This window comes from Coregonus clupeaformis, chromosome 2 (assembly GCF_020615455.1).
Source record: "Coregonus clupeaformis isolate EN_2021a chromosome 2, ASM2061545v1, whole genome shotgun sequence".
In the NCBI taxonomy this organism is placed as follows: Eukaryota; Metazoa; Chordata; class Actinopteri; order Salmoniformes; family Salmonidae; genus Coregonus; species Coregonus clupeaformis.
Window position 1 is genome coordinate 1,815,783 of NC_059193.1, and position 27,732 is coordinate 1,843,514.

The 27,732-nt window shown below is 45.1% G+C and overlaps 1 protein-coding gene across 1 annotated transcript in view; it reads left to right on the forward strand.

Moving 5' to 3' along the window:
• Positions 1 to 27,732, forward strand: part of LOC121549993 (exocyst complex component 4) — a 171,041-nt gene that overhangs the window by 125,168 nt on the left and 18,141 nt on the right. Inside the window, exons 12-15 of the mRNA XM_041862039.2 lie at positions 10,203 to 10,339; positions 11,430 to 11,585; positions 14,066 to 14,244; positions 26,332 to 26,473. Coding sequence (XP_041717973.2) covers positions 10,203 to 10,339; positions 11,430 to 11,585; positions 14,066 to 14,244; positions 26,332 to 26,473 — 614 coding nt within the window. The remainder of the gene's footprint in view (positions 1 to 10,202; positions 10,340 to 11,429; positions 11,586 to 14,065; positions 14,245 to 26,331; positions 26,474 to 27,732) is intronic.

Here is a 27,732-nt window from a genome sequence, read left to right on the forward strand (position 1 = left end):
TACACACACACACACACACTCACACAGTACACACACTCACACAGTACACACACTCACACAGTACACTCACACAGTACACACACACACTCACACAGTCACACACACACACACACACACACACACACACACACACACACTCACACTCACACAGTACACACACACACACACACTCACACAGTACACACACACACTCACACAGTACACACACACACACACACACTCACACAGTACACACACACACACACAGTACACACACACTCACACAGTACACTCACACAGTACACACACTCACACTCACACAGTATACACCTACACTCACACAGTACACACACACACAGTACACTCACACAGTACACACACACACACACTCACACAGTACACACACACACACACAGTACACTCACACAGTACACACACACACTCACACATTACACACACACACACTCACACAGTACACACACACTCACACAGTACACACACACACACACACACACACACTCACACAGTACACACACACACTCACACAGTACACACACACACACACACTCACACAGTACACACACACACACACACTCACACAGTACACACACACTCACACAGTACACTCACACAGTACACACACTCACACTCACACAGTATACACCTACACTCACACAGTACACACACACACACACACAGTACACTCACACAGTACACACACACACACACACACACTCACACAGTACACACACACACACACAGTACACTCACACAGTACACACACACACTCACACATTACACACACACACACTCACACAGTACACACACACTCACACAGTACACACACTCACACTCACACAGTATACACCTACACTCACACAGTACACACACACACACACACAGTACACTCACACAGTACACACACACACACTCACACAGTGCACTCTCACACACACACACACACACACACACACACACACACACACACACACACACACACACACACACACAACCCCACTGAGTGAACATCTCCATCTATAACCTGATCACCCAACCCAGTGGTTGCCACGGGTGATGCTTTGTTGTGGGCAGGTTCCGCCTCCGCCCCTCCCCCGGAGTGTAATGATGCGACCATCACCGTGGTAACCCCCCGAGGAGAAAGGAGGGAGAGAGAGAGAGGGATGATTAGAAGGTTTGACATGGAACGCTGTCTGGGGGAAACCACAACATTCTCAGGATTAGTGTTAGGGGCGGAGACTCATAACTCAATCAGTGTGTGTGTCTGTGTGTGTGTTGGGGAGCCATCTGTTCATAGGTGAGTGTGATATAAGCACTCACAGCATCCAAGGGGATGATGATGGTGATGATGGTGATGATAATGTTAAGGGTTTTCACCCCCACTGGCAAAACACAATCTGCTCTGACATCTTGTGACACTTTGTTTCTAATGAAAGGTAGGCCTACATTTGCTGCAGCATAGCCTATGCTACATTAATATAAGGACTGAATGCACGTCTAATTTACACATCTCCATCTGGCTTTCGGGGGTCACCTTATTTTTTTATTGTTAAGATACCGTTTTTTAAATTGCAGCTGTAGAGTTTTAAAATAGCGTATCACTCGAATATTGTTGCTTTAAATCAGTGTGCACACGAGCACTCTCTCACATTCTTTCTCTCTCCATTGATTCTATTCAAATTGCATCCAAAATGTCCTAGCCTACCCCTTCCAGGTAATACATTCAATGCAGTATTAGCCTTATACTGTATTTAGCTAATGAATGATGGGTTATGCATAAGCTTCTAACTTTAGCCTTTGTCTCTTGGGCAATATGCACCTGCGTATGGCTCATCAGGCTCCGGTAGCATAAGGCTTGAATTTTCTTGACAATCAAAGCTCTAATCAAATGTGCTTTAGAATTACACTTCCGGTTTTGGCGGGATATACCGGTGTTACCCGGGAGAAAAGGGATTTATTCTTGCGATGGAAGATTTGTAAAATACCGGGAAAATATTCAACCCTACTGTGCACATGCTATAAACATAATGTCGGCTTGAAAGTATCGATACATTAGCCAAACCCTTTCATTAGTTTATCATACATAATACTGTATGTGAATAACAATACAGTACATGCTGGTCTTTTTCCAGTTATAGAGAGCTGTGATTGTAAATAAGCATCTCTCTGTGAGGAACTATGACATTCCGCTCTCAATTTGTGCATCATTCCATTAGAGAAGTAGTTGGTTGGATGCCTTCACTGATGTAAACACTAACAGTGGGTGCTGATTGGCTATGATCTGCACTTTAATTCGCCAGAGAGGCCTTTGATTTGACGTGATCGGAGGTGACAGCTTGTGATAGGTGTTTTCCGCTCTTCTATGAAGAGGCCTCAAAAGAAGAAGCTTCTTTAGTGGGATTTCATCGTCATATGACTTGCTGCGTCTCAAATTGCACCCTATTCCCAATATAGTGCACTACTATTGACCAGGGCTCATGGGGCTCTGGTCAAAATGAGTGCACTATGTAGGGGTTAGGGTGGCATTTGGACAGAGATGCTGAATTGTTCCAGTGAAGTGAACTCCAATCAGAGAGAGAAGAGAAGAGAAGAGATGGCTGTGAAGTGTTTATTTCCATTTAGATTGCAGCAGGGTCTAACATGCCTAATGCCGTCCAGCCAAGGTTTGTTTGTAGAACTACTGCATGTGTTATTGACAATTTGCTGCGTGAATCTACACGCACGCACACCACCACTCATACACACACACTGGAACATACACACACACAAAGATAATCAACTCTTTCACAACCTTACACACACACTGGAACAAACACATATAGAAAGATAATCAACTCTTTCACAACCTTACACACACACTGGAACAAACACATATAGAAAGATAATCAACTCTTTCACAACCTTACACACACACTGGAACAAACACACACACAAAGATAATCAACTCTTTCACAACCTTACACACACACTGGAACAAACACACACAGAAAGATAATCAACTCTTTCACAACCTTACACACACACTGGAACAAACGCATATAGAAAGATAATCAACTCTTTCACAACCTTACACACACACTGGAACAAACACATATACAAAGATAATTACATTTTAGTCATTTAGCAGACGCTCTTATCCAGAGCGACTTACAGTTAGTGAGTGCATACATTTTCATACTGGCCCCCCGTGGGAATCAAACCCACAACCCTTGCGTTGCAAGTGCCATGCTCTACCAACTGAGCTACACAGGGCCAAACACACACCAACACACAGCCCTCCCTTCACTGGGGTAAAGGGGAGTCACACATGAGTAGGACAGTGTCTGGCAGATCATTCATCAACGTCAGCATGGACTCACGCCTCTGAGACTCCCTCTGCACACGCCGGACGGCCCACATGCTTCTGCTACTTCAGTGTGTGTGTGTGTGTGTGTGAGCATGTTATTTGTGTTTGTAGAACCCTGGCCTGCAGACTTGAATGTGGGGTGACACGAGTCACGGCCGACACAGGAGTCAGCGGTTTTGGGTCAGTGATGAGAGTGACATGGCGGAACGCACAGGGTTAAATGCTCTGGCCCTCTCGATCCGTAGGGGCCGCCCCTCGATTAATGGGGAAACCCTCCGACCTGTTTCAGGGGCACGACAAAGCCCCTTGACAGCCCTCTTCAGACCCCTCTACAAGACCTTGTGTGTGGATCTTTTTGTAACAGAGGCAGGACAGCAGTACAGGGGTAGAAGAGTAGGGATAGTTTCCATGGCCATTCAGTCTGTACATTAATACCATTTTATTTGACTGACTGTCTGTATTAACATTTAATTCACCTCAATTCCACAGTTTCAGCAATATGGCAAGGCCTAGTTGTGAACCATTCAATAGACAACATCCACTGGGCACAGATGTCAGTTTAACGTCTAGTTTTGATTTACATTTGGTTGAGTTGTCAACTAACGTGAATTCAATGTGAAATCAACCAAAAATGTCACCATGGTATTGGATTTAGGTTAAAAGTTGGGTGACTTTTTTTGCAAATCTTATCCGTTTTCCACTTTGATTCAACGTCATCACATAGATGTTTTGGATTTAAATTACTTAGAAACGACGTTGATTCAACAAGTTTTTGCCCAGTGGCATCATGGCAGCTTTTAAGTTATTTTGACTATTTCACTCAGGACACCCTGATGCACTCAAGGTCCAAAAATGCTAAATATGTCCTCTATCATCACAGTCAGTGAGAGTAATGAGAAAAACTCTCCCTAAGATCAGTCTCTTTAAATGAAGATTACTACTGTACTATTATCACACTAGAGGCTCAAAGTCATCAAGGACACATCCCGCCCCTGCTCTCGCCTCCATTCAGGAGTGTTTAGAACTCTAATAACTGCTATTATCACCAGCTCAGGCGTTTCTATGGTGATGCCACTGCATTAACGGCGGCTGTAGCCAATGAGACAATAGTCTGAGTGCTCACTGTGCCCTGTTTTCATCATTAGCTCTCAGAGATTGTGCCTTTCACTCTCTCTGAAGGAATTTACACTGGTAAATCACTGAATTTCTAGACCCATTTTGTGTATCGCCGGCCTCAATTCAATTTGCTTTCAGCTAGGCCCCGACACAAAATAGAAGAGAAAGAAGTGCAAGCCAGCCATGTTTCAGTGTGTATGTGTGTGTGCTTTGGTTTTAATGCATTTGGTAGAGGAATGATGGAGAGAGTGGAGTGTGACTGCTTAAAGCTAGAGTGTTTGTGGAAAGAGAGTGAGTTGTCAATAAAGTTGTCTCGTGGGAGAAGTTTTGCCAGCCCCCAGAATGCATTTCGTCTCCTCCACGTGTGACAGTTAAATAAGATGGAGAGGTCCCACTGTTTGTCAAGACCCCTGTGAATGATCTCTCTCTTTCCCTTTCTCTCTTGCTCTCTCTCTTCGTCCCTCTCTCTCTCTCTCTCTCTCTCTCTCTCTCTCTCTCTCTCTCTTTCTCTCTCTCTCTCTCTCTCCTTCTCTCAATCTGCGGCCCTTGATGACTTTGTAATGATTTCTGCTGCAACGACGAATGGTTATGTTAAATGAGCAGAGTCAGACAAGGCAAGCAGAGCCAGAGCATTTGTTCCAGGATTAATGGATCTGGGATCCATTGTTTACCGTCCCCGTTCCTGACCTGCTGATATCCAGCCTCACTAACTCTTAGTAGGAGGAGAGAGAATACTGGACTTAGTGTTCAAACACCAAGGAAAGAGTGAAAGAAAGAGAAACAGAGAGGGAGAGAGAAAGAGAGGGAGAAAGAGAGAGAGAGGCCTAAAGGGAAAGATTTCTGTCTAGTGTTCATCTTTCTTGTAGGTTTTTTAGCAGCTGAAGGTGATTTTAAAGTGAAAGCTAACAATTGTATGACTGATTCATTGGAGTTGGCTTTAGTTCTTGCCCAATAGCAGGATGGTTATCATCTCCTTGGCTCTCACAGCAACTCCTTCCATCGTCTCTGTGATGACAAATATAGAAAGTCCTCTTCCTGGCTCCATCACACACTCACTGGGGTTTCTGGTGTGTGTGTGTGTCTCTGTTTTTGTTTGTGTGTGTGTATCTGTGTGTGTTCAACTGTGCGTGTGCCTGTATGTCTGCTTGTGTCTAGAAGTGCCAGCCCTCCCCTACTGTGTGAAGGGGTCCCTGCTCTCCTCCGTCATGCTGGCACGGGGCCGTGGGCAATGGGACTGGGGGGGGGTCCCCTGGCGGAGTTTCATGACAGGGACCAGCCTTGTGGAGCTCTGGGTATGGGCAGCACTACAGATCATTACCCCCCAGCAGGGAGAGGGACCAGGGGGCCAGCCAGGAGTCCCTTTAATCAGTAACTACCCTGTTCAGGCCACTGCTGCCTCCCTGCTGACTACACCCTGCTACTGTTGCCAGCAGGGCATCTTCAACAGTGTAAGAGTTGGTACGGCTAGCTGCCACTGCTAACCACTACTGCTGCTGCTGCTTCTAGACTAGCGGTTAGCACTGCCGTGGCTAATGTTAGTGAGTTTCAATGGACCACTCCACTGTGTGCACTAGTATATGTCTTTATTTGAATCAAACACACTTTGTCTTGGTTTGACCCACAAAAACAACTCACACACAATCCTTTGATGCTAAGAAATTCATTTTTATTGATAAAATACCAGAAGAAATGACTAGATATTATAGAAAATAGTGAGAGAGGAGAAATAAGTAAATAATTAAAATAAGAAGAAAGAAGATAGTTGATCCTTGCTTGTTTTAATTTAATTTGACCACTTCTTATCCAGTTCCAAGAATGGACAGACCTGTAAAGAGCACAGGGAGAGGGGTCAGCTGAATATGTCAGGTTTCATTTAAAAGACAGTGGTGACAGTGTGGGAAGTCAGCTCTTATGGCGCTTTATGACGTGGATTATGTCAATTCTATGACAACATTATATACAAAAGAATTGTGGACACCCCTTCAAATTAGTGGATTCTGCTATTTTTAGCCACAACCGTTGCTGACAGGTGTATAAAATCTAGCACACAGCCATGCAATCTCCATAGACAAACATTGTCAGTAGAATGGCCTTACTGAAGAGCTCAGTGACTTTCAGCGTGGCACCCTCATAGGATGCCACTTTTCCAACAAGTCAGTTAGTCACATTTCTGCCCTACTAGAGCTGCCCCTCCAACTGTAAGTGCTGTTATTGTGAAGTGGAAACGTCTAGGAGCAACAACGGCTCAGCCGCGAAGTGGACCACCGAGTGCTGAAGCGTGTAGTGCGTAAAAATTGTCTGTCCTCTTTTGCAACACTACCGAGTTCCAAACTGCCTCTGGAAGCAACGTCAGCACAATAACTGTTCGTCGGGAGCTTCATGAAATTGGTTTCCATTGCCGAGCAGCCGCACACAAGCCTAAGATGTGGTCCTCTGTAGCTCAGCTGGTAGAGCAAGGCGCTTGTAACGCCAAGGTAGTGGGTTCGATCCCCGGGACCACCCATACACTAATTATACACCTGTCAGCAACGGTTGTGGCTAAAAATAGCAGAATCCATTAATTTGAAGGGGTGTCCACATACCTTTGTATATATATAGCCTCATCTCTGGTTAAGAAATGACCGACCTGCTCTGGACACTATGGCCAGTCTTTCATTAAGAACTTTTACCATAGCAAAGATATCACAAAAGATTTGTTTGAGCTGTGCATGGTAACAGAGGACAAAGTTTCCAATCTACTATGCTTAATGAGCACAAACAAAGCAACTGGGCTGGATAACCTTCCTTCAAGATTCATAAAGGATAGTGGTTGTGTCACTGCTAAAATGATAACGCATATTGTAAACCTTTCTATTAGTAGTGGTACATTTCCCAATGATCTCTAAACAGCCCGGGTGGTTCCACTCCACAAGAAGAGTAGTAAAACAAATGTAGGAAACTACAGGCCTGTGTCGATCCTCAGCACCTTATCCAAAGTTGTTGAGAGATTAGCTTTTAATCAACTTGAGGGATACCTTCTCGAGCACAAACTTCTTTATGAACTCCAATCTGGCTTTAGAACAGCTCATTCCACTAATACCTGCCTTATCCACCTTTTTGACCATATCAAGCAGGAAAGTGAGAAGGGGAACTATACAGATATGGTCATGTTAGACTTGCAGAAAGCTTTTGACACTGTGGACCATGATATTCTCCTGATGAAACTGAAATGCATGGGTCTAAATGATGTAACACAGAGTTGGTTTAGGTCTTATCTGACCAACAGAACACAAGTATGTAATGTTGGTGATGTTCTGTTAGAGGCCAAATAAATATCCTGTGGAGTACCGCAGGGATCAATTTTAGGGCCTCTCTTATTTCTCATATATGTTAATGATATGCCAGATACAGTAAAGTGCAAACTCCTGCTTTATGCTGATGACTCAGCCCTACTGGTATCAGGGAAGGATACAGTTTACATAGAGGAGACCCTGAGTAAGGAATTGCATTTTGTTAGAGATTGGTTGACTGACAACAAATTGTCGCTACATTTGGGAAAAGCTGAATGGATTTTCTTTGGAACAAAACGTAGATTGCTTAGGGCTGACAAGATAAAGGTAAACTGTGCAGGCAAGGAGATTTAATCTAAAACAAGTGTAACTTATCTTGGTGTGTCCATAGATCAATCCCTTTCTGGAGACCTGATTGCTGCAAAAATTATTTCTAAAATGGCGAACAAACTGAAATGTTTATAACGTAACACTAGATATTTAAACATCAAAGTTAAGAAACTGCTTGTCTCAACCTTGATTCAGTTTAATTTTGATTATGCATGCTCTGCTTGGTATAGTGGGTTAACCGAAAAGCTGAAAAAGAGAATTTGTTTCATGCAACATAATGTTATCAGGTAAATGCTGAATGTCCCCCTAGGACCCACATAGGGGTACAGGAGTTCTGAATGTCCCCCTAGGACCCACATAGGGGTACAGGAGTTCCGGGAGGTGGGCTTGTTGCCTTTGGACTCCAGAGTGGACCAACTTAAACTTAATCATATGTTTGACATCTTAAATGATTGTGCTCCAGGTTATATGAAAAAACACGTTGATATGGTCTATAACCAACACAGTTACAATACCAGAGCAGGTGTTATGTCTTGTAAAATCCCTAGAGCAAACAGTACTGCGAGAAGCACGTTTCTCTATACAGGCTTTTGTCTATGAAATAGCCTCCCCTTGGAGATCAAGCAAATAAAAAGTAGAAATAGCTTTAAAAAGCAGGCAAAGGTTTTCATTTGGACAAGTTTGTCTTAGTAAGAGAAACCACTCCACTGCCCCTTCTGCCCCCTACTGCTGGTCAGGTGTGTATATATATATATATATATATATATATATATATATATTATTTTATTTTTTTTGTCATTTAGCAGACGCTCTTATCCAGAGCGACTTACAGTTAGTGAGTGCATACATTATTTTTAAAAAAATGTTATAGTCCCGTGGGAATCGAACCCACAACCCTGGCGTTGCAAACGCCATGCTCTACCAACTGAGCTACATCCTGGACAACGCTGGGCCAATTGTGCGCCGCCCCATGGCGTTTGCGATGAATTGCAACGCCGACTGCGAGCCAGGCCTAATCGCCCAACATCAGTGCCTGACCTCACTAATGCTCTTGTGGCTGAATGGAAGCAAGTCCCCGCAGCAATGTTCCAACATCTAGTGGAAAGCCTTCCCAGAAGAGTGGAGGCTGTTATAGCAGCAAAGGGGGGACCAACTCCATATTAATGGCCATGATTTTGGAACGAGATGTTCGACGAGCAGATGTCCAAATGCTTTTGGTCATGTAGTGTAGGTCTGTGGCAGTGGTGTCAAGTTTGGTGTGTGTATTGAAGTGTCTGCTTCCGTCCTGCTATTTGTAACGCTACTCTGGCTAACCTGTAATGACTGTAGTTTTGACAGAGCTCGCTTGGGGCTCTTGTCGTTCGTGCAGGCATAAGTACACACACACACACTCACCTGATCTCTCTCACTCACACACACACCTCCTGCCACTCCTCTGACACGGCGGTATATCGTTGACAATGACAAGCTCCCAACAGCATCCACTCCCTGACAGGAGAATATAAAGTCATTGTATTAGATTTGTTGCCTGCTGACGGCTTTGCACATCGGACAGGAGAGACCTGACAGTCCCCTCTCCTCAACACTGGTGTTATACTACTTCAGGAGCCATATCATTTTCTGCTCCCCTTCTAGTGGCTGTAAAGAGAGAACTACGTCCCAAATTGCACCCTATCCCCTATACAGTGCACTACTTTTGTCCAGAGCCCTGGGCCCTGGTCAAAAGTAGCGTACTATATAGGGAATAGGGTGTCATTTGGGACTCAGTGATATGTTTCCTGGGTAAGTGAGGACAAGGGAGTGGCTGAATTACAAGTATCACTGGGCTCAGAGCTGAGGCGTCCGTGACAGTGACAGTTTTGTGGTTGAAATGAAAAATGTTATGTTGGTTGAGGTTAGGACTTTTTTTATTCAACACTTTGTCACATTGTCAAACCACAACATGTTTCATATTTCTTTTTTTATTTGATATTTCATTTTTTATAATCAGAACAAAGAAAAAACGAGTGTCTATAACTATTAACAGCTGAAACATATTCTCTCCCTCTCTCCATGTAAGGAGATTTATTATTTCTGCCTGAAATGAAACATTTCATGTATAATTATGAATGTATTAACCCTGTATTTCTCTGTGTCCTCTCCAGAGCACAGTGGTAGTGGAGAAGTCCATCCAGGACCTGATGACTCTGATGCAGGACCTGAGTGCCTACTCCAACCAGTTCCTGGAGATGGTCTGTGACAAGCTGAAGGAGTACAAGGAGATCTGCAATACCGCGTACAGGTAAGAGTTAGACTGGTCTGTGACAAGCTGAAGGAGTACAAGGAGATCTGCAACACCTCATACAGGTAAGAGTTAGACTGTCTCAGGCCCAGTGCAAGCATGAGGAAAGTGGGTCCTCTCTTCCTTGCTAGAAGGTATAGAAACTGAAACTGTCATTTCACTCAGTTTATTGTGGTTGAGGGTATATTGGGTGTCAGCAGTGCTCTCTCTCTCTGACATACACACACACCTGTGTTGTGCTTGTCTTCATCGGGCTGAACCCCAGAGAGATTTAGGCTGACCTTTAACCTTGTGCAAATAAGAACCCAGCTCTCTGCCCCTTTAACCCTCCTCTACCCCTCCATCCTCTACCCCTCTAACCCTCCTCTACCCCTCCATCCTCTACCCCTCTACCTCTCCTCTACCCCTCCATCCTCTACCCCTCTAACCCTCCTCTACCCCTCCATCCTCTACCCCTCCATCCTCTACCCCCTAACCCTCCTCTACCCCTCCATCCTCTACCCCTCTAACCCTCCTCTACCCCTCCATCCTCTACCCCTAACCCTCCTCTACCCCTCCATCCTCTACCCCTCTAACCCTCCTCTACCCATCCATCCTCTACTCCTCCATCCTCTACCCCTCTACCTCTCCTCTACCCTTCCATCCTCTACCCCTCTACCTCTCCTCTACTCCTCCATCCTCTACCCCTCTACCTCTCCTCTACTCCTCCATCCTCTACCCCTCTACCTCTCCTCTACTCCTCCATCCTCTACCCCTCTACCTCTCCTCTACTCCTCCATCCTCTACCCCTCTACCTCTCCGCTACCCTTCCATCCTCTACCCCTCTACCTCTCCTCTACCCTTCCAGCCTCTACCCCGCTACCTCTACCTCTCACCTGACCAGGTGTTACTCCCTGCTGTGGGTGTGGAAACACTGTGCCTCAGTTAGCTGCTGTGTGTTTATGGAGGGGTTATCTGGAACTCAAGCACTGATCCAAAGTGCTGAGCTAAACAGTTATCCTCCCACATGCAGGCAATCTGTCTCCATCCAACCTCATGCTATGCCATCTGTACTATACAGTTGATGATCTCTCTCTGCCCTCTGTCCCAGGGGCATAGTCCAGTGTGAGGAGAAGCTGACCATCAGTGCATCGTGGTCTAAGGACGAGGACATAAGCCGACTGCTCCAGTCTCTGCCCAACTGGGCTAACATGGCCCAGCCCAGACAGCTCCGACAGAAGAGAGAGGACGAAGAGGACTTCACCAGGTGACACACACACACATACACACACACACACATACACACACACACACACACACACACACACACAGAAAAGTATCCTCACCCTCCCCCTCCACCCCTTCATCAAGCATGTTGTGATTGAACGAGACAGCGATGTAAAATAAGTAGTGATTGCTCCATAAGGATGCATTTGGCAGTTAAAAACCTATCTGTCCAGCGCATTGGATTTAAATGCAAGGATAAGCTTTTAGGCTTTTTTAATTTGAGTCACAGCCACATACATTTTCAACATTCTTTGGAGGGATTAGAGGCTCCACGTCTGGTAACCCAGCTCTCCTTTTGATAAAGCTCCAGTAATAAGGTGCTTGTTTGGAACAAGTCATTCAGTTCTTCCCCCTCTCTCTCTCTCTCTCTCTCTCTCTCTCTCTCTCTCTCTCTCTCTCTCTCTCTCTCTCTCTCTCTCTCTCTCTCTCTCTCTCTCTCTCTCTCTCTCTCTCTCTCTCTCTTTCGAGTTTTGATATTGAAGTGAATTCACCAAGGCTGCTAGTCGCTAGTCACACAAAATATGAGGATATTCTTTGTGGCAGCAACAATTTGATGTCTTCTCCTCAAGGCTGTGTTCTTGTCAAGTGTCTGCCAGCATGTGTAGAGTCTGAAACGTCACATTGCCTTAAAATAGAGCTCTCTCTCTTTCTCACTCTCTCTCACACACACACACACACACACACACACACACACACACACACACACACACACACACACACACACACACACACACACACACACACACACACACACAGTTCAGTCTTCTCTCTCTCTCCCCTTCCCTGTAGTTCTTGCTCCTACTCCAGTTACTAGCTAGTCATTGGGCCTGTGGTGACTGAACTAAGTCTGTCAGTCAGTCCTAAATAAAAGTGTAGGTCATTACTGGAAGCCCAAGGCCTCATTGAGATGCATGCTGGAGTTGATGTGACTGGTCTGTCTGTCCAGGGTCCAGCTCCACACTGTGCCAGCCATCCTCTGTGCAGGGGACCGTGGGATGGTTATTATAGTCCCCCCTAATCCTCCTCACCCCCCAATAAATGTCCTTCTCCTTTTCACTGTCCTCCTGCCTTCCACTGCAGTCCTCTACTTCGTTCTGGGGAATCCTTATCTGGAGCTGTTCGCAGCTTTTAAGCCCCTGCTCTTAAAGGGTTAATGCATTACCTATATCCAGAAGAAAAACCCTTATCTCTCTAACCTGGTCTCAGATCTTCCGATCTCCTATTGTCATTAATACGCCAAACAATGACCAAAGGATTTGGCAAGATGGGACAAACAGATCTGGGACCAGGCTAACCCTTGTTTGAATATCAGGCAGTTAGTTCAAACAGATCTTGTAAAAGGCTAACCCTTGTTTGAATATCAGGCAGTTAGTTCAAACAGATCTGGGACCAGGCTAACCCTTGTTTGAATATCAGGCAGTTAGTTCAAACAGATCTTGTACCAGGCTAACCCTTGTTTGAATATCAGGCAGTTAGTACAAACAGATCTGGGACCAGGCTAACCCTTGTTTGAATATCAGGCAGTTAGTTCAAGCAGATCTGGGACCAGCCTAACCCTTGTTTGAATATCAAGCAGTTAGTTCAAACAGATCTTGTACCAGGCTAACCCTTGTTTGAATATCAGGCAGTTAGTTCAAACAGATCTGGCCCTTGTTTGAATATCAGGCAGTTAGTTCAAGCAGATCTGGGACCAGGCTAACCATGGTTTGAATATCAGGCAGTTAGTTCAAGCAGATCTTGGACCAGGCTAACCCTTGTTTGAATATCAGGCAGTTAGTTCAAACAGATCTGGCCCTTGTTTGAATATCAGGCAGTTAGTTCAAGCAGATCTGGGACCAGGCTAACCATGGTTTGAATATCAGGCAGTTAGTTCAAGCAGATCTGGGACCAGGCTAACCCTTGTTTGAATATCAGGCAGTTAGTTCAAGCAGATCTTGTACCAGGCTAACCCTTGTTTGAATATCAGGCAGTTAGTTCAAGCAGATCTGGGACCAGGCTAACCCTTGTTTGAATATCAGGCAGTTAGCTCAAGCAGATATGGGACCAGCCTAACCCTTGTTTGAATATCAGGCAGTTAGTTCAAACAGATCTTGTACCAGGCTAACCCTTGTTTGAATATCAGGCAGTTAGTTCAAACAGATCTGGGGCCAGGCTAACCCTTGTTTGAATATCAGGCAGTTAGTTCAAGCAGATCTGGGACCAGGCTAACCCTAGTTTGAATATCAGGCAGTTAGTTCAAACAGATCTTGTACCAGGCTAACCCTTGTTTGAATATCAGGCAGTTAGTTCAAACAGATCTGGAACCAGGCTAACCCTTGTTTGAATATCAGGCGGTTAGTTCAAACTACTCTCATTACATTTTAGAACCTGTCTAGAACTTGTCACATTGATTGATTTAGTCTAATAGACCTTCTTTCACTCCCCTCCTCTCCCTCTCCCTCTCCCATCCCCTCCCTCCAGGGCGGCGTTTGCCAAGGAGTCTGAGGTGCTAACGGGTAACCTAGGTGACAAGCTGATCCCGCAGAACGAGATCCTGCGTGACGTGAGCGACCTGAAGGCTCTGGCCAACCTGCAGGAGAGCATGGAGTGGCTGGCCTCCAGACTCAAAGGCTTCTTCATCAACCTGCCCCACGCTGCCAGTGAGTACACACACATAGGCAGACACGCATACATACACACACACCTTATGGCTTCTACACATGCAGGGTTAGCGGGGTGTGCGTGGGGAGGGGTGCAGGGGTGAGGTGTGTGTGTAGATTGAAGGGCTGCTTGTTCAACACCTGTCCTACACAGCCAATGAATGAACAGTATGCAACACAAGCGGGGGTTCCATATTGCTAACATGGACTGTCTAGCATGACTGCACATACTGCCACTAGTATACACATCCACTCCCAACGGCATGTGTATGTACACGCTGTAGTCTGACACCTTAAGAGTCATGATTTTATTTCGCTCCCTAGTAGCTGAAGTTATTTATTCTCTCAGTCACACACACACACACACAGCAGTGGTTTTCCTCTCTGTCATTAAGAGTTTGCCTGAGTGAATTACCACAGTCTAATTAGACCCAGGTAGGAGGGCCTCCTGACACAAACACCACTTTATACACACTCTCATTAGCCCTGGAAGTGTGTGTGTGTGTGTGTGTGTGTGGTTTGTTTCAAAACTCTATCCCTGTCAAAAGCCTTTTACTCACTGTCATTACAGAGACCTCATTTATCACTGATCATACCATGGCTGTGTGTTCCATTGTCATTAGCAGGCTGAGTATGTTTCTGATCTTGTAATACAAGTCTTATGGTGTTGTGCCCATACACATAGAATCTCATTTTAATTATACGGTTGTGCCGTCCTTCAATATGTCATCAAAACCTTGATGGTGAGGCTCAGACCACACTCAGAAGGGCTCAGAACACACACACACACAAACACACAGAGAGAAAGGTCACAGCCCATCTTAAGCCAAGTGTTGCGATCACCTGTTCCAGAGCGTGAAAGTGACTGAGTTCTTCCCCTATTGCTTCCCATGTCACCTCTTTCATTTTACACCTATAAAAGTTCCCATTTCCTCTGTGAACTTCCCCTTTCTGAACGACTTAAATGAGGGATTTTCTTTCTATTGTTATTTGGGGGGAGAAAGAGGAGACAGTCAGAGCGCTGTTCCTTCCTCCTCGGCAGCTCAGATAAGAATTAAATAAGAGAACAGGCGTTGAACGTGGCATAATTATCATTAATTCTGCCGAGTGGCATTAATGGAGTGTGTTTTATCATGGTGGGACAGCCACAGTATTGTTCATTATTTAGTGTTTGCCTAGGCTGATGGGGCTCGGCGCGGTACGGCGCAGGGAGAGAAAAAAAGCCTCCCTTCTTCTTATCTCTCTGTTTCCCCACTCCTCCCTAAATTGGATTTCATATTACAGAGGTAGTCAGGTATGAACAAGTCATTTTCTCTCTCTTGTCTTCCTCGACTCGTACACGTTTTCTTCTCACTCTCTTTGCGGTGTAATGGCCGTGCTAGATTAAGGAGGCTTTCAGTCGGGGCGGCTGTCCTCTGGAGTGTGGTGCAGCCCTGTAGCACCCATGTTCCTCCATGGTAGTGGAACGAATGAACGACCTTGAGACAGATAGGACCAGAGTCCTAGATAGAGTTTAGTCATTGAGGTTTCTACCAAAAGCATTATGATGCATAATGCATTTACATGACACCACATCATTTGATTGATTGATTTAATTTATTGGATAATTAACAGTCAACATCAACAATCAACATTACATACATTTAACACCAGGCTTATTTCCATTGTGGTCCTCAATTCCCATTCTCTGATAGGGCTGTTTCAGGCAGGAAGTGTTGGACTGCAGTGTCATTCTCCTTCCTGTGTGATTCAGTTGGAGTGTTGTTTAAAAGTAGAGGGCAGGGTTGTAGTATTGGGGGTTCACTCCCATACCAAAGCAGAGCACTATGGAGTGATATTAGTGCCAACAGAAATGTATTCTGAATGAAATCATAGTAAGACCCATAACTGTTAGACATACTAACAGGGCACAGGTGTAAGCGGTGTCAATGTGTGATCTGTAAACTACCCCAAACAGTTGGTACAGTACTCTGCTATACTAACTACATTATAGCCTACTGCTATTCTATCAACCAACCAAGTTGTTTACAGAACCAACATCGGTCCCCCAGAGAACAATGCTACGATAATGCCCAGCGTCGTATGCAGGAGGTAGATCGACACAGAGCAATCAGTCTAAGATGGACATTTCCTATAATCACCTCCCAATGTCTTTGACTGGGCTGCATCTCTAAAGCAAACACACAGAGAGACACACAGAGACAGGGAGAAGGCAGGGAGAAGATTAGCATGATAAATACACTGCCTCTGTCAAGACGCTGCTGAATCTTAATTTAATCTTAATTTGATTCAACAATCGTGTGTGCATGGTGTGTGTGGGGTATGTGTGTTTGATATGACAGAGGGACAGCGGTCATCCTGTGTGTGTGTGTGTGTGTGTGTGTGTGTGTGTGTGTGTGTACACTTATGGTGATTGGCCATGAGGGTGGCAGGAGCGATGGTCTTATCGCCCATCTGGGCGCCGCTCTGGACACCTAATCCTCTCAGACAATATTTACCTGAGTTGACACACACACACTACACACACACTACACACACACAACACACACACACACTGAGGGCACCTACCAACATGATGGCCGCTTTCTGCTGAAAACAGCTGTGTGTGTGTTTTCAAAAAATTTGATCTGTGGGCATATCTTCATGTCTGTCCTGTCTGTCATGGCTGTCCTGTCTGTCCTGTCTGTCATGTCTATCATGTCTGTCCTGTCTGTCCTGTCTATCATGTCTGTCCTGTCTGTCCTGTCATGTCTGTCTGTACATTTGTGTTTTCATGTTTCATTAATCTCTTTGTGTGAGTGAGTGTTTATTTTTTTATATAAACTGGGTGGTGGCCTTGAATGCTGATTGGCTGAAAGCCGTGGTTATATCAGACCTTATAAAAATATTTTTTACTGTTCTAATTAAGTTGGTAACCAGTTTATAACAGCAATAAGGCACTTCGGGGGTTTGTGGTATATAGCCAATATACCACGGCTAACGGCTGTATCCAGGCACTCCGCGTTGCGTTGTGCTTAAGAACTTAGCCGTGGTACAGTGGGGGAAAAAAGTATTTAGTCAGCCACCAATTGTGCAAGTTCTCCCACTTAAAAAGATGAGAGAGGCCTGTAATTTTCATCATAGGTACACGTCAACTATGACAGACAAAATGAGAAAAAAAAATCCAGAAAATCACATTGTAGGATTTTTAATGAATTTATTTGCAAATTATGGTGGAAAATAAGTATTTGGTCACCTACAAACAAGCAAGATTTCTGGCTCTCACAGACCTGTAACTTCTTCTTTAAGAGGCTCCTCTGTCCTCCACTCGTTACCTGTATTAATGGCACCTGTTTGAACTTGTTATCAGTATAAAAGACACCTGTCCACAACCTCAAACAGTCACACTCCAAACTCCACTATGGCCATGACCAAAGAGCTGTCAAAGGACACCAAAAACAAAATTGTAGACCTGCACCAGGCTGGGAAGACTGTATCTGCAATAGGTAAGCAGCTTGGTTTGAAGAAATCAACTGTGGGAGCAATTATTAGGAAATGGAAGACATACAAGACCACTGATAATCTCCCTTGATCTGGGGCTCCACGCAAGTTCTCACCCTGTGGGGTCAAATTGATCACAAGAACGGTGAGCAAAAATCCCAGAACCACACGGGGGGACCTAGTGAATGACCTGCAGAGAGCTGGGACCAAAGTAACAAAGCCTACCATCAGTAACACACTACGCTGCCAGGGACTCAAATCCTGCAGTACCAGACGTGTCCCCCTGCTTAAGCCAGTACATGTCCAGGCCCGTCTGAAGTTTGCTAGAGTGCATTTGGATGATCCAGAAGAGGATTGGGAGAATGTCAGATGAAACCAAAATAGAACTTTTTGGTAAAAACTCAACTCGTCGTGTTTGGAGGACAAAGAATGCTGAGTTGCATCCAAAGTACACCATACCTACTGTGAAGCATGGGGGTGGAAACATCATGCTTTGGGGCTGTTTTTCTGCAAAGGGACCAGGACGACTGATCCGTGTAAAGGAAAGAATGAATGGGGCCATGTATCATGAGATTTTGAGTGAAAACCTCCTTCTATCAGCAAGGGCATTGAAGATGAAACGTGGCTGGGTCTTTCAGCATGACAATGATCACAAACACACCGCCCGGGCAACGAAGGAGTGGCTTCGTAAGAAGCATTTCAAGGTCCTGGAGTGGCCTAGCCAGTCTCCAGATCTCAACCCCATAGAAAATCTTTGGAGGGAGTTGAAAGTCCGTATTGCCCAGCGACAGCCCCAAAACATCACTGCTCTAGAGGAGATCTGCATGGAGGAATGGGCCAAAATACCAGCAACAGTGTGTGAAAACCTTGTGAAGACTTACAGAAAACGTTTGACCTGTGTCATTGCCAACAAAGGGTATATAACAAAGTATTGAGAAACTTTTGTTATTGACCAAATACTTATTTTCCACCATAATTTGCAAATAAATTCATTAAAAATCCTACAATGTGATTTTCTGGATTTTTTTCCTCATTTTCTCTGTCATAGTTGACGTGTACCTATGATGAAAATTACAGGCCTCTCTCATATTTTTAAGTGGGAGAACTTGCACAATTGGTGGCTGACTAAATACTTTTTTTCCCCACTGTATATTGGCCCTAGGAAGAGTAGCAGCTGCCTTGGCAGCAGCTAATGGGGATCCATAATAAATACACATACCACACCTCCTCGTGCCTTATTGCTTAACTATGTTGTTATGTCTGTGTCTGTCTGTACATGTACATCTTTATTTCTTCAGTAGCTGAGTTTGGTGAGCAGTTGATGGTGATTATTTTATAACAGGCCGATGGTAGTCTTTGCTCCAGTGTGTGTGTGTGTGTGTGTGTGCGCCTGTGTGTGTGTGTGCTCCTGTGTGTGTGTGTGCGCCTGTGTGTGTGTGTGCGCCTGTGTGTGTGTGTGTGTGTGCGCCTGTGTGTGTGTGTGCTCCTGTGTGTGTGTGTGCGCTGTGTGCGCCGTGTGTGTGTGTGTGCGCGCCTGTGTGTGCGTATACGTATGCCTGTGTGTGTGTGTGTGTGTGTGTCTCCAGCGATCTGCAGGTCAGTCTCTCGATTGCGTTAGGTGAAATCCGAGGCAGCCGCGCATCTCCCGCCTCCAGACAGCATGTACTCTAGAGCTGCGTCCCAAATGGCACCCTACTCCCTACATCAGGGGAAGGCAACCCTGGTCCTGGAGGGCCGCAGGCAGTTCATGTGTTGGATTGAACCGACCTGGAAGACCAGCTGTGTTGAATTTAGGCAATCACTGAACTGATCAATTAGCTCAGTTGGTCAGGTGTGATGCCTAGTTGGAACAAAATCCTGCAGTAGCTGCGGCACTCCAGGAACAGGGTTGGCTACCCATGCCCTACATAGTGACCTACTTTTGACCAGACCCCTATGGGCCCTATATAGGGAATGGGGTGCCGTTTGGGACGTATCTAGCTGTAGATGTGCTGCGCTCCGCTACTCAAACTCTCTTTAATGAAGTACTATAGAACCATGCTGTCCTGGGGGAGAGTTGTTCTTTGACCGCATGTCCTTTTTGCAAGCATAGGCAGGATTTTGGAGTTAGGGGGGATTTGCCTGTGAGGCAGAGACGGGGGGAGGGAGGAGGAGGAGGGGGGAGCTTTTTACCTTGACCTGAGCAAGTGGTGGCCTGTACCGCTCTAATGCTTCCCTTGATACCTTGAATACCTTTACCTTTCTGTTGTACACATGCATATCTAGTGTTTTAATCACTTTAGTATTTGTTTCTCACATACTTCCATGTTGTCTCTCAGGCATACATGAGCATAGACACACCCCATCTCTTTCTCTCCCTCCCTCATCTTTCTCTCCTTCTCTTTCCCTCTCTCTCTCTCTCTCCCCCTTCATCACACCCTCCTTCCATCATTCTCTCTCTCTCCATCCCCCCACCCCCTCTCTCTCTCTCTCTCTCTCTCTCTCTCTCTCTCTCTCTCTCGCTCTCTCTCTCTCTCTCTCTCTCTCTCTCTCTCTCTCTCTCTCTCTCTCTCTCTCTCTCTCTCTCTCTCTCTCTCTCTCTCTCTCTCTCTCTCTCTCCCTTCATCCCACCCTCCTTCCATCCTTCTCTCTCTCTCCATCTCTCTCCCCTTCCATTCCCTTCTCTCCATCTCCCCCCTCTTTCCATCTTTCTCCTCTCTCCATCCCCCCACCCCCCTCTCACTCTCTGTCTGTCTCTGTCTCTCTCTCGCTCTCTCTATCCTAGTGCAGATGTCTGTCCCATTCCACAGGCAGAATAATTAATTATCTCTCTCTCTCTCCACCAGTCCCTATGCATGCCTTCACTCCTCCACTCCACCCCTCCAGGATAAACCCTCCCTCTCTTCTTCCCTTTCTCTTCCTCATCTCTGCTAGAGGTCAAGCGTTTTTTGCTTCCTCTCTTTGTCTGGGAAGACCAGACCGATGAGTCAATGGAAAGTTTTGCACCACATTTAAATGGTTCAGACAGGAGGCATCAACTCATACAGGTCTCTCTCTCTCTCTCTCTTTATGTTTTCTTTTAGCTTTCCTGTCATCGACAAGCCAATGCAGTAGAGTATTTATCCTGTGTGTTTGTGTGTGCCACTGATCTGCCCCACGGCTCTCCCTTAATGTGTGTCATCCTCATCTCCTGCAGATGGCAAGGAACAGACGCCTCCCTTAGATAGGATTGGAAAATAATTGGATAAGCGCTACACACACACAGACACACACACACACACACACACACACACACACACACACTACACACACTACACACTCACACAAACATGCACAAACATAAACACACACACATACTTACAAAGACCTCACATACTAGGAGAGAGAGAGAGAGAGACCCGGAATCCAAAGAGATTAAAGAGAGGGAAAGTTGACAGAGATGGGAGGTATAGAAAGCTGTCAGTCAGAAGGAGAGCGAGTTCCTCTGTTCCTGCCTCTAAATTGGTGGCCCCATGCCGTGGAGTCTTGATCGCATCATCAAAGTGTGACAGGCTGAGGCGTACTGTGTTCCCCTGGTGAGACCTCCCGCTGTTAAGCCTCCTCCCCAGAGCTGCCAAAGACATTATGTGAAATGCACTGGAGGAAACACACAATGCAGTTACTTTTAACACACACACACACACACACACACACACACACACACACACACACACACACACACAGGTGTTTACATACAGTACCAGTCAAAAGTTTGGACACACCTACTCATTCCAGGGTTTTTCTTAATTTTTTACTATTTTCTACATTGTAGAATAATAGTGATGTCAAACCTATGAAATAACACATATGGAATCATGTAGTAACCAAAAAAGTGTTAAACAATAATGAACAGTAACAGCAGCGTATGTGATGAGTCAAAAGAGTTAGTGCCAAAAGGATCAGTTCAGATAGTCCAGGTAGCTATTTGGTGAAATGTTTTTATGGCTTTGAAGCTGTTCAGGTTCCTGTTGGTTCCAGACTTGGTGCATCGGTATTGCTTGCCCTGCAGTAGCAGAGAGAACAGTGTATGACTTGGGGGGCTGGAGTCTTTGACAATTTGTATGGCCTTCGTCTGACACCGCCTGGTAGAGAGGTCCTAGATGGCAGGGAGCTCGGCCTCAGTGATGTACTGGGCCATACGCACTACCCTCTATAGCGCCTTGCGGTCGGATGCCAAGCAGTTGCCATACCAAGTGGTGATGCAGCCAGTCAAGATGCTCTCAATGGTGCAGCTGTATAACTTTTGAGGATCTGAGGGCCCATGCCAAATCTTGGCACACTTAAAACCAGAACAATTTATAAATAGTTTATAAATAGTTCACCACACTTGCATTTCTTCTGTGTAATGTATTCATGAACACACTCTAGAACTTAAGGGTTCTTCACCTGTCCCCATGGGAGAACCTTTTGAAGAACCCTTTTTGGTTCCAGGTAGAACCCTTTTGGGTTCCATGTAGAACCCTTTCCACAGAGGGTTCTACTATGGGGACAGCCGAAATACTCTTTTGCTAAGAGTGCAGTTATACAATATTATAATTATTTAGGGAAATTGACATCATGCAACAGACTTGTGCATTGTGATTGAAATGTGTGCTTTAGGGTTATATCGTCTCAAGTCACAATTAAACTTTACTTTTGTAAAAGTCAAGTCACTGAATTTTCTTTCATGCAACGCAACCATGTTGTTCTTTTGTTTTGTTCTTTGTAGAAAGACATAAGGAAATGATGGTGTGTTCTATGATTTATTGTCTGAGTCAGGGGATCAGCATTCAGACTCATCTATAACAATGATACTGCAGTATTACCGGTTTCTGAACACTTGGATCAAAATAGTCTTGTTTTTCCTGGTTGATTACTAAGACGAGGGTTGCAGGGTCGTTCCACGAATAGAGTGCCTTTTACATCACGTTGATATTTCTGGTGTAAATTGTGCACCAATATTGAATTTTAAAAGCCTGTTATATTAAATGATCTTATCCTTGATCTCGGGAGAAAACTGAGAGAACAGAAATGTTATTGTTGATAAGTTTGGATCGGTTCAACCTAGGTGTGATTAAGATGTGCTTTTTCTCCCCTATTTCTATTGACTTTCATCCCCAGACAAACACATATGGTCTATTTACAGTTTCCATTACCACGTGTTGTTGGTTTAGGTTGGGGTGAGTCGGTTGTGTTATTATCATCAAGATAATGTTGAAGTGTTGGATATGTTTACTGTATTGAACTGAATCTTAATTAGGGTTGGATCAAAACACATAATGCTACTGTACATACACAGCCCTCAAACTCAACTCTGAACCTCCACAGTTCCACTGCATTTTTTAATTGTTCCCCTCTAATCAGGGACTGATTTAGACCTGGGATACCAGGTGTGTGCAATTAGTTATGAGGTAAAACAGAAAACCAGTAGGCTCTGGACCTCAATGGGTAAGAGTTGAGTACCCCTAATATACAGTGCATTCGGAAAGTATTCAAACCCCTTAACTTTTTCCACATTTTGTTACGTTACAGCCTTATTCTAAAATTGATTAAATTAAATATGTTTATCATCAATATACACACAATACCCCATAATGACAAAGCAAAATCAGTTTTTTTTTTTTTTGTGCAAATTTATTAAAAAACAGAAATACCTTATTTACATAAGTATTCAGACCCTTTGCTATGAGAGTCGAAATTGAGCTCAGGTGCATTCTGTTTCCATTGATCATCATTGAGATGTTTCTACAACTTGATTGGAGTCCACCTGTTGTAACTTCAATTGATTGGACATGATTTGGAAAGGCACACACCTGTCTATATAAGGTCCAACAGTTGGCAGTGCATGTCAGAGCAAAAACCATGAGGTCGAAGGAATTGTCCGTAGAGCTCCGAGACAGGATTATGTCGTGGCACAGGTCTGTGGAAGAAGTTTGGAACCACCAAGACTCTTCCTAGAGCTGGCCGCCCGGCCAAACTGAGCAATCGGGGGAAAAGGGCCTTGGTCAGAGAGGTGACCAAGAGCCCGATGGTCACCCTGACCGAGCTCCAGAGTTCCTCTGTGGAGATGGGAGAACCTTCCAGAAGGACAACCATCTCTGCAGCACTCCACCAATCAGGCCTTTATGGTAGAGTGGCCACTCCTCAGTAAAAGGCACATGACTGCCCTCTTGGAGTTTGCCAAAAGGCACCTAAAGGACTCTGACCATGAGAAACAAGATTATCTGGTCTGATGAAACCAAGATTGAACTCTTTGGCCTAAATGCCAATCGTCACATCTGGAGGAAACCTGGCACCATCCTTACGGGGAACTGGGGACATGGAGTACTGGGGACATGGAGACGAGGCAGGATACTGGGAACATGGAGACGAGGCAGGGTACTGGGTTAATGGGGACGAGGCAGGATACTGGGAACATGGAGACGAGGTAGGGTACTGGGGACATGGAGACGAGGCAGGATACTGGATTAATGGGGACGAGGCAGGGTACTGGGGACATGGAGACGAGGCAGGATACTGGGTTAATGGAGACGAGGCAGGATACTGGGTTAATGGGGATGAGGCAGGGTACTGGGGACATGGAGACGAGGCAGGATACTGGGTTAATGGAGACGAGGCAGGATACTGGGTTAATGGGGACGAGGCAGGGTATTGGGTTAATGGTGACGAGGCAGGATACTGGGAACATGGAGACGTGGCAGGGTACTAGGGACATGGAGACAAGGCAGGGTACTGGGGACATGGAGACGAGGCAGGATACTTGGTTAATGGTGATGAGGCAGGGTACTGGGGTAATGGTGATGAGGCAGGGTACTGGGGTAATGGTGACGAGTCAGGATAGTGGGAACATGGAGACGAGGCAGGGTACGGGGGACATGAAGACAAGTCAGGATACTGAGGACATGAGACGAGGCAGGGTACTGGGGACATGGAGACGAGGCAGGGTACTGGGTTAAGGGTGACGAGGCAGGATACTGGGTTAATGGGGACGAGGCAGGATACTGGGTTAATGGGGACGAGGCAGGGTACTGGGGACATGGAGATGAGGCAGGATACTGGGGACATGGAGATGAGGCAGGATACTGGGTTAATGGGGATGAGGCAGGGTACTGGGAACATGGAGACGAGGCAGGGTACTGGGAACATGACGTGACTCCCAAATAAGTCAACACGTGACTTTGTCAGAATGTGCATAATGTAGATACAGAGCTTTGAGTATTTATATGATTTTTTGAAGAGTATTTAGTTCCTGTTTCTAGTTTTTTAAGAATCAAATAATTGTATAAAAGTTGTTGAGTGTTGACTCTGTTGGAAATATCTCCGCTAAGCAGCGTTGACTAAAGGACCTCTGTCAACAGTAGATATTGGACTGCGTTGCTCAGCCGCAGTTTCAACTACTTCCTTCCTCACTCTGTCAGTGTGTGTTTGGGTCTTTGAGTGTGCCTGCCTTCCTGCCTGCGGACGCACGCGCGTACGACCTTCACAAGGGCTGAGAGAGTAACTGGGGAGCTGGACCTGACTGCAGCCAATCGATCGCTCGCCCTCACCACCCCTCTTCCGCTCAGCAGTCTCTCTCCAAACGCACATGCACACCACACACTCCTCACCGCCTCATTGCCCAAATAGACTCACATATGAGTGACAGGGCCAATTTCTCTCGCCTTCCACTCCCCTCCTCTAATTCATAGCCATTGATTTACACTTGGCGGTCTGAATGCTCTTTACACACACACACACAAACATAGCTCCTTTGTATGGATCACAATGCAGACACACACTTGGTGTCTCAGCACATGGATTGAAGGAATGAAGGGACTTTCTGAAGGACTGTAGAAGGTCTTCAGATGTGTAGCACAGTGTTTCCCAAACCTCTCCTTGAGTACTCCCTGCTGTTCCTCTTATTTTATGTATTCCAGTCCAAGTTCACCTGATTCAACTGATCAACGTCTCATCAATCCCTTCATTAGTTGAATTAAGTGTGTTAGTTCTGGATTACATCAGCTCATTGTGTCTGATTCTCTTTAGTTCTCCTTCGTCCTAGTTCTGCCTGGTTCTCTTTAGTTTTCCTTCGTCCTAGTTCCTCCTGGTTCTCTTTAGTTCTCCTTCGTCCTTGTTCTTCCTGGTTCTCTTTAGTTCTCCTTCGTCCTAGTTCCTCCTGGTTCTCTTTAGTTCTCCTTCGTCCTTGTTCTTCCTGGTTCTCTTTAGTTCTCCTTCGTCCTAGTTCTCTTTAGTTCTCCTTCGTCCTAGTTCTCTTTAGTTCTCCTTCGTCCTTGTTCTTCCTGGTTCTCTTTAGTTCTCCTTCATCCTAGTTCTCTTTAGTTCTCCTTCGTCCTTGTTCTTCCTGGTTCTCTTTAGTTCTCCTTCGTCCTAGTTCCTTCTGGTTCTTGTAATGGAGATCTGGCATATGTGGAATGGTCCTAGGTTCTCGAGAAGAGGTGTGGAATGGTCCTGGGTACTTGAGAAGAGGTGTGGAATGGTCCTGGGTTCTCGAGAAGAGGTGTGGAATTCCCCTGGGTCTCGAGGAGAGTTGTGGGAAACACTGCTGTGATATTTTTAATCTTTAGCTATAATGTAACTAAAGTGTGTGTGTGTGTGTGTGTGTGTATTCAGGTGGGTCTCCAGGCTCTGACCCCCAGGTGACCAATGAGAGCATCCGCAGCAGGGACCAGATCCTCCAGACTCTGACTGACCTGTCCAGGGCCTTCCAGGACATCGCTGACCGCTGTCTGCTGGTCCTCCACCTGGAGGTCAGGTACGTACAGACATGGACTCTCCAGGATAAACACCCAGCCTGTGTCATGTTCATAATGACCTTTCCCTATTGGTCAAGTACAGATAATACTACCTCCCACTTCACTCCGTTTTTCTTCCGTTTGGTCACTAGCGAACACAATCTTGATTTATAGAATCTTCCTCTCCATGGTTTAACAGTGTTTTCAGTCTTGGTCCTGAGTGGGGGCAGACTGAGTTAGCAGGCTGTTGTTCTGTCAGACTATCATGTTGACTGTCAGACCTTGCATAGTTCCACCTATGAATTTCAGGGTGGTTACATTTGTTGAGCCCTGTCCCTCAACTTTATAGCAAACCAAGTGGCAGGGCTGTCGTTTTGGAATTTTAGAACCCCTTTAGGTATGTATATGTGTGTGTGTGTATATATATATATATATATATATATATATATATATATATATATATATATATATATATATATATTAGGGGTGTAACGATCCATCTACTACATCGATGTATCGATTTATATTCCTATGATCCAACTACATCGATCTGTGCTCGACGAGTTGGCCTTTTGGACAACATATATCGATCTAACATCGTTTTAAAATGTAATAAATCGATTGTATCGATACTAGGAAATAACCCATTGGATTTAAGCACGTCAGACTTTATATGGATGTTTTTTTCTTAGCACTTTTAATGATAAAGGCTTTAAACATTACTCGATTCAGTCTGCCTATCCGTGACGTCATCGCGCCAGCAGCAGCGCAATGGCGCCAAGACAACAAAACATAGCATGGCGGACGACAGAGGAGAAGCCGACGAGCGAGAAATTATCAAGCCACCATTGCGGTCCTTACAAGAAACAGGAATCTAGGAAACTTCACCTGCACTGTCCAGTATCCAGGTATTTATTTCAGTCACACTGGTTGAATTTTTGGCTAAAAGGGTACTGAATCGATTTCAAGTCACTGAATCGTTTCGGATCGTATCGTTCTAAATGAACCAATATCGTCCTTGAATCGTATCGACAACCACGAATCGTGATACAAATCGAATCGTTGTTAAAACGAATCGTTACACCCCTAATATATATATATATACAGTGAGGGAAAAAAGTATTTGATCACCTGCTGATTTTGTACGTTTGCCCACTGACAAAGAAATGATCAGTCTATAATTTTAATGGTAGGTTTATTTGAACAGTGAGAGACAGAATAACAACAAAATAATCCAGAAAAACGCATGTCAAAAATCGTATGAATTTATTTGCATTTT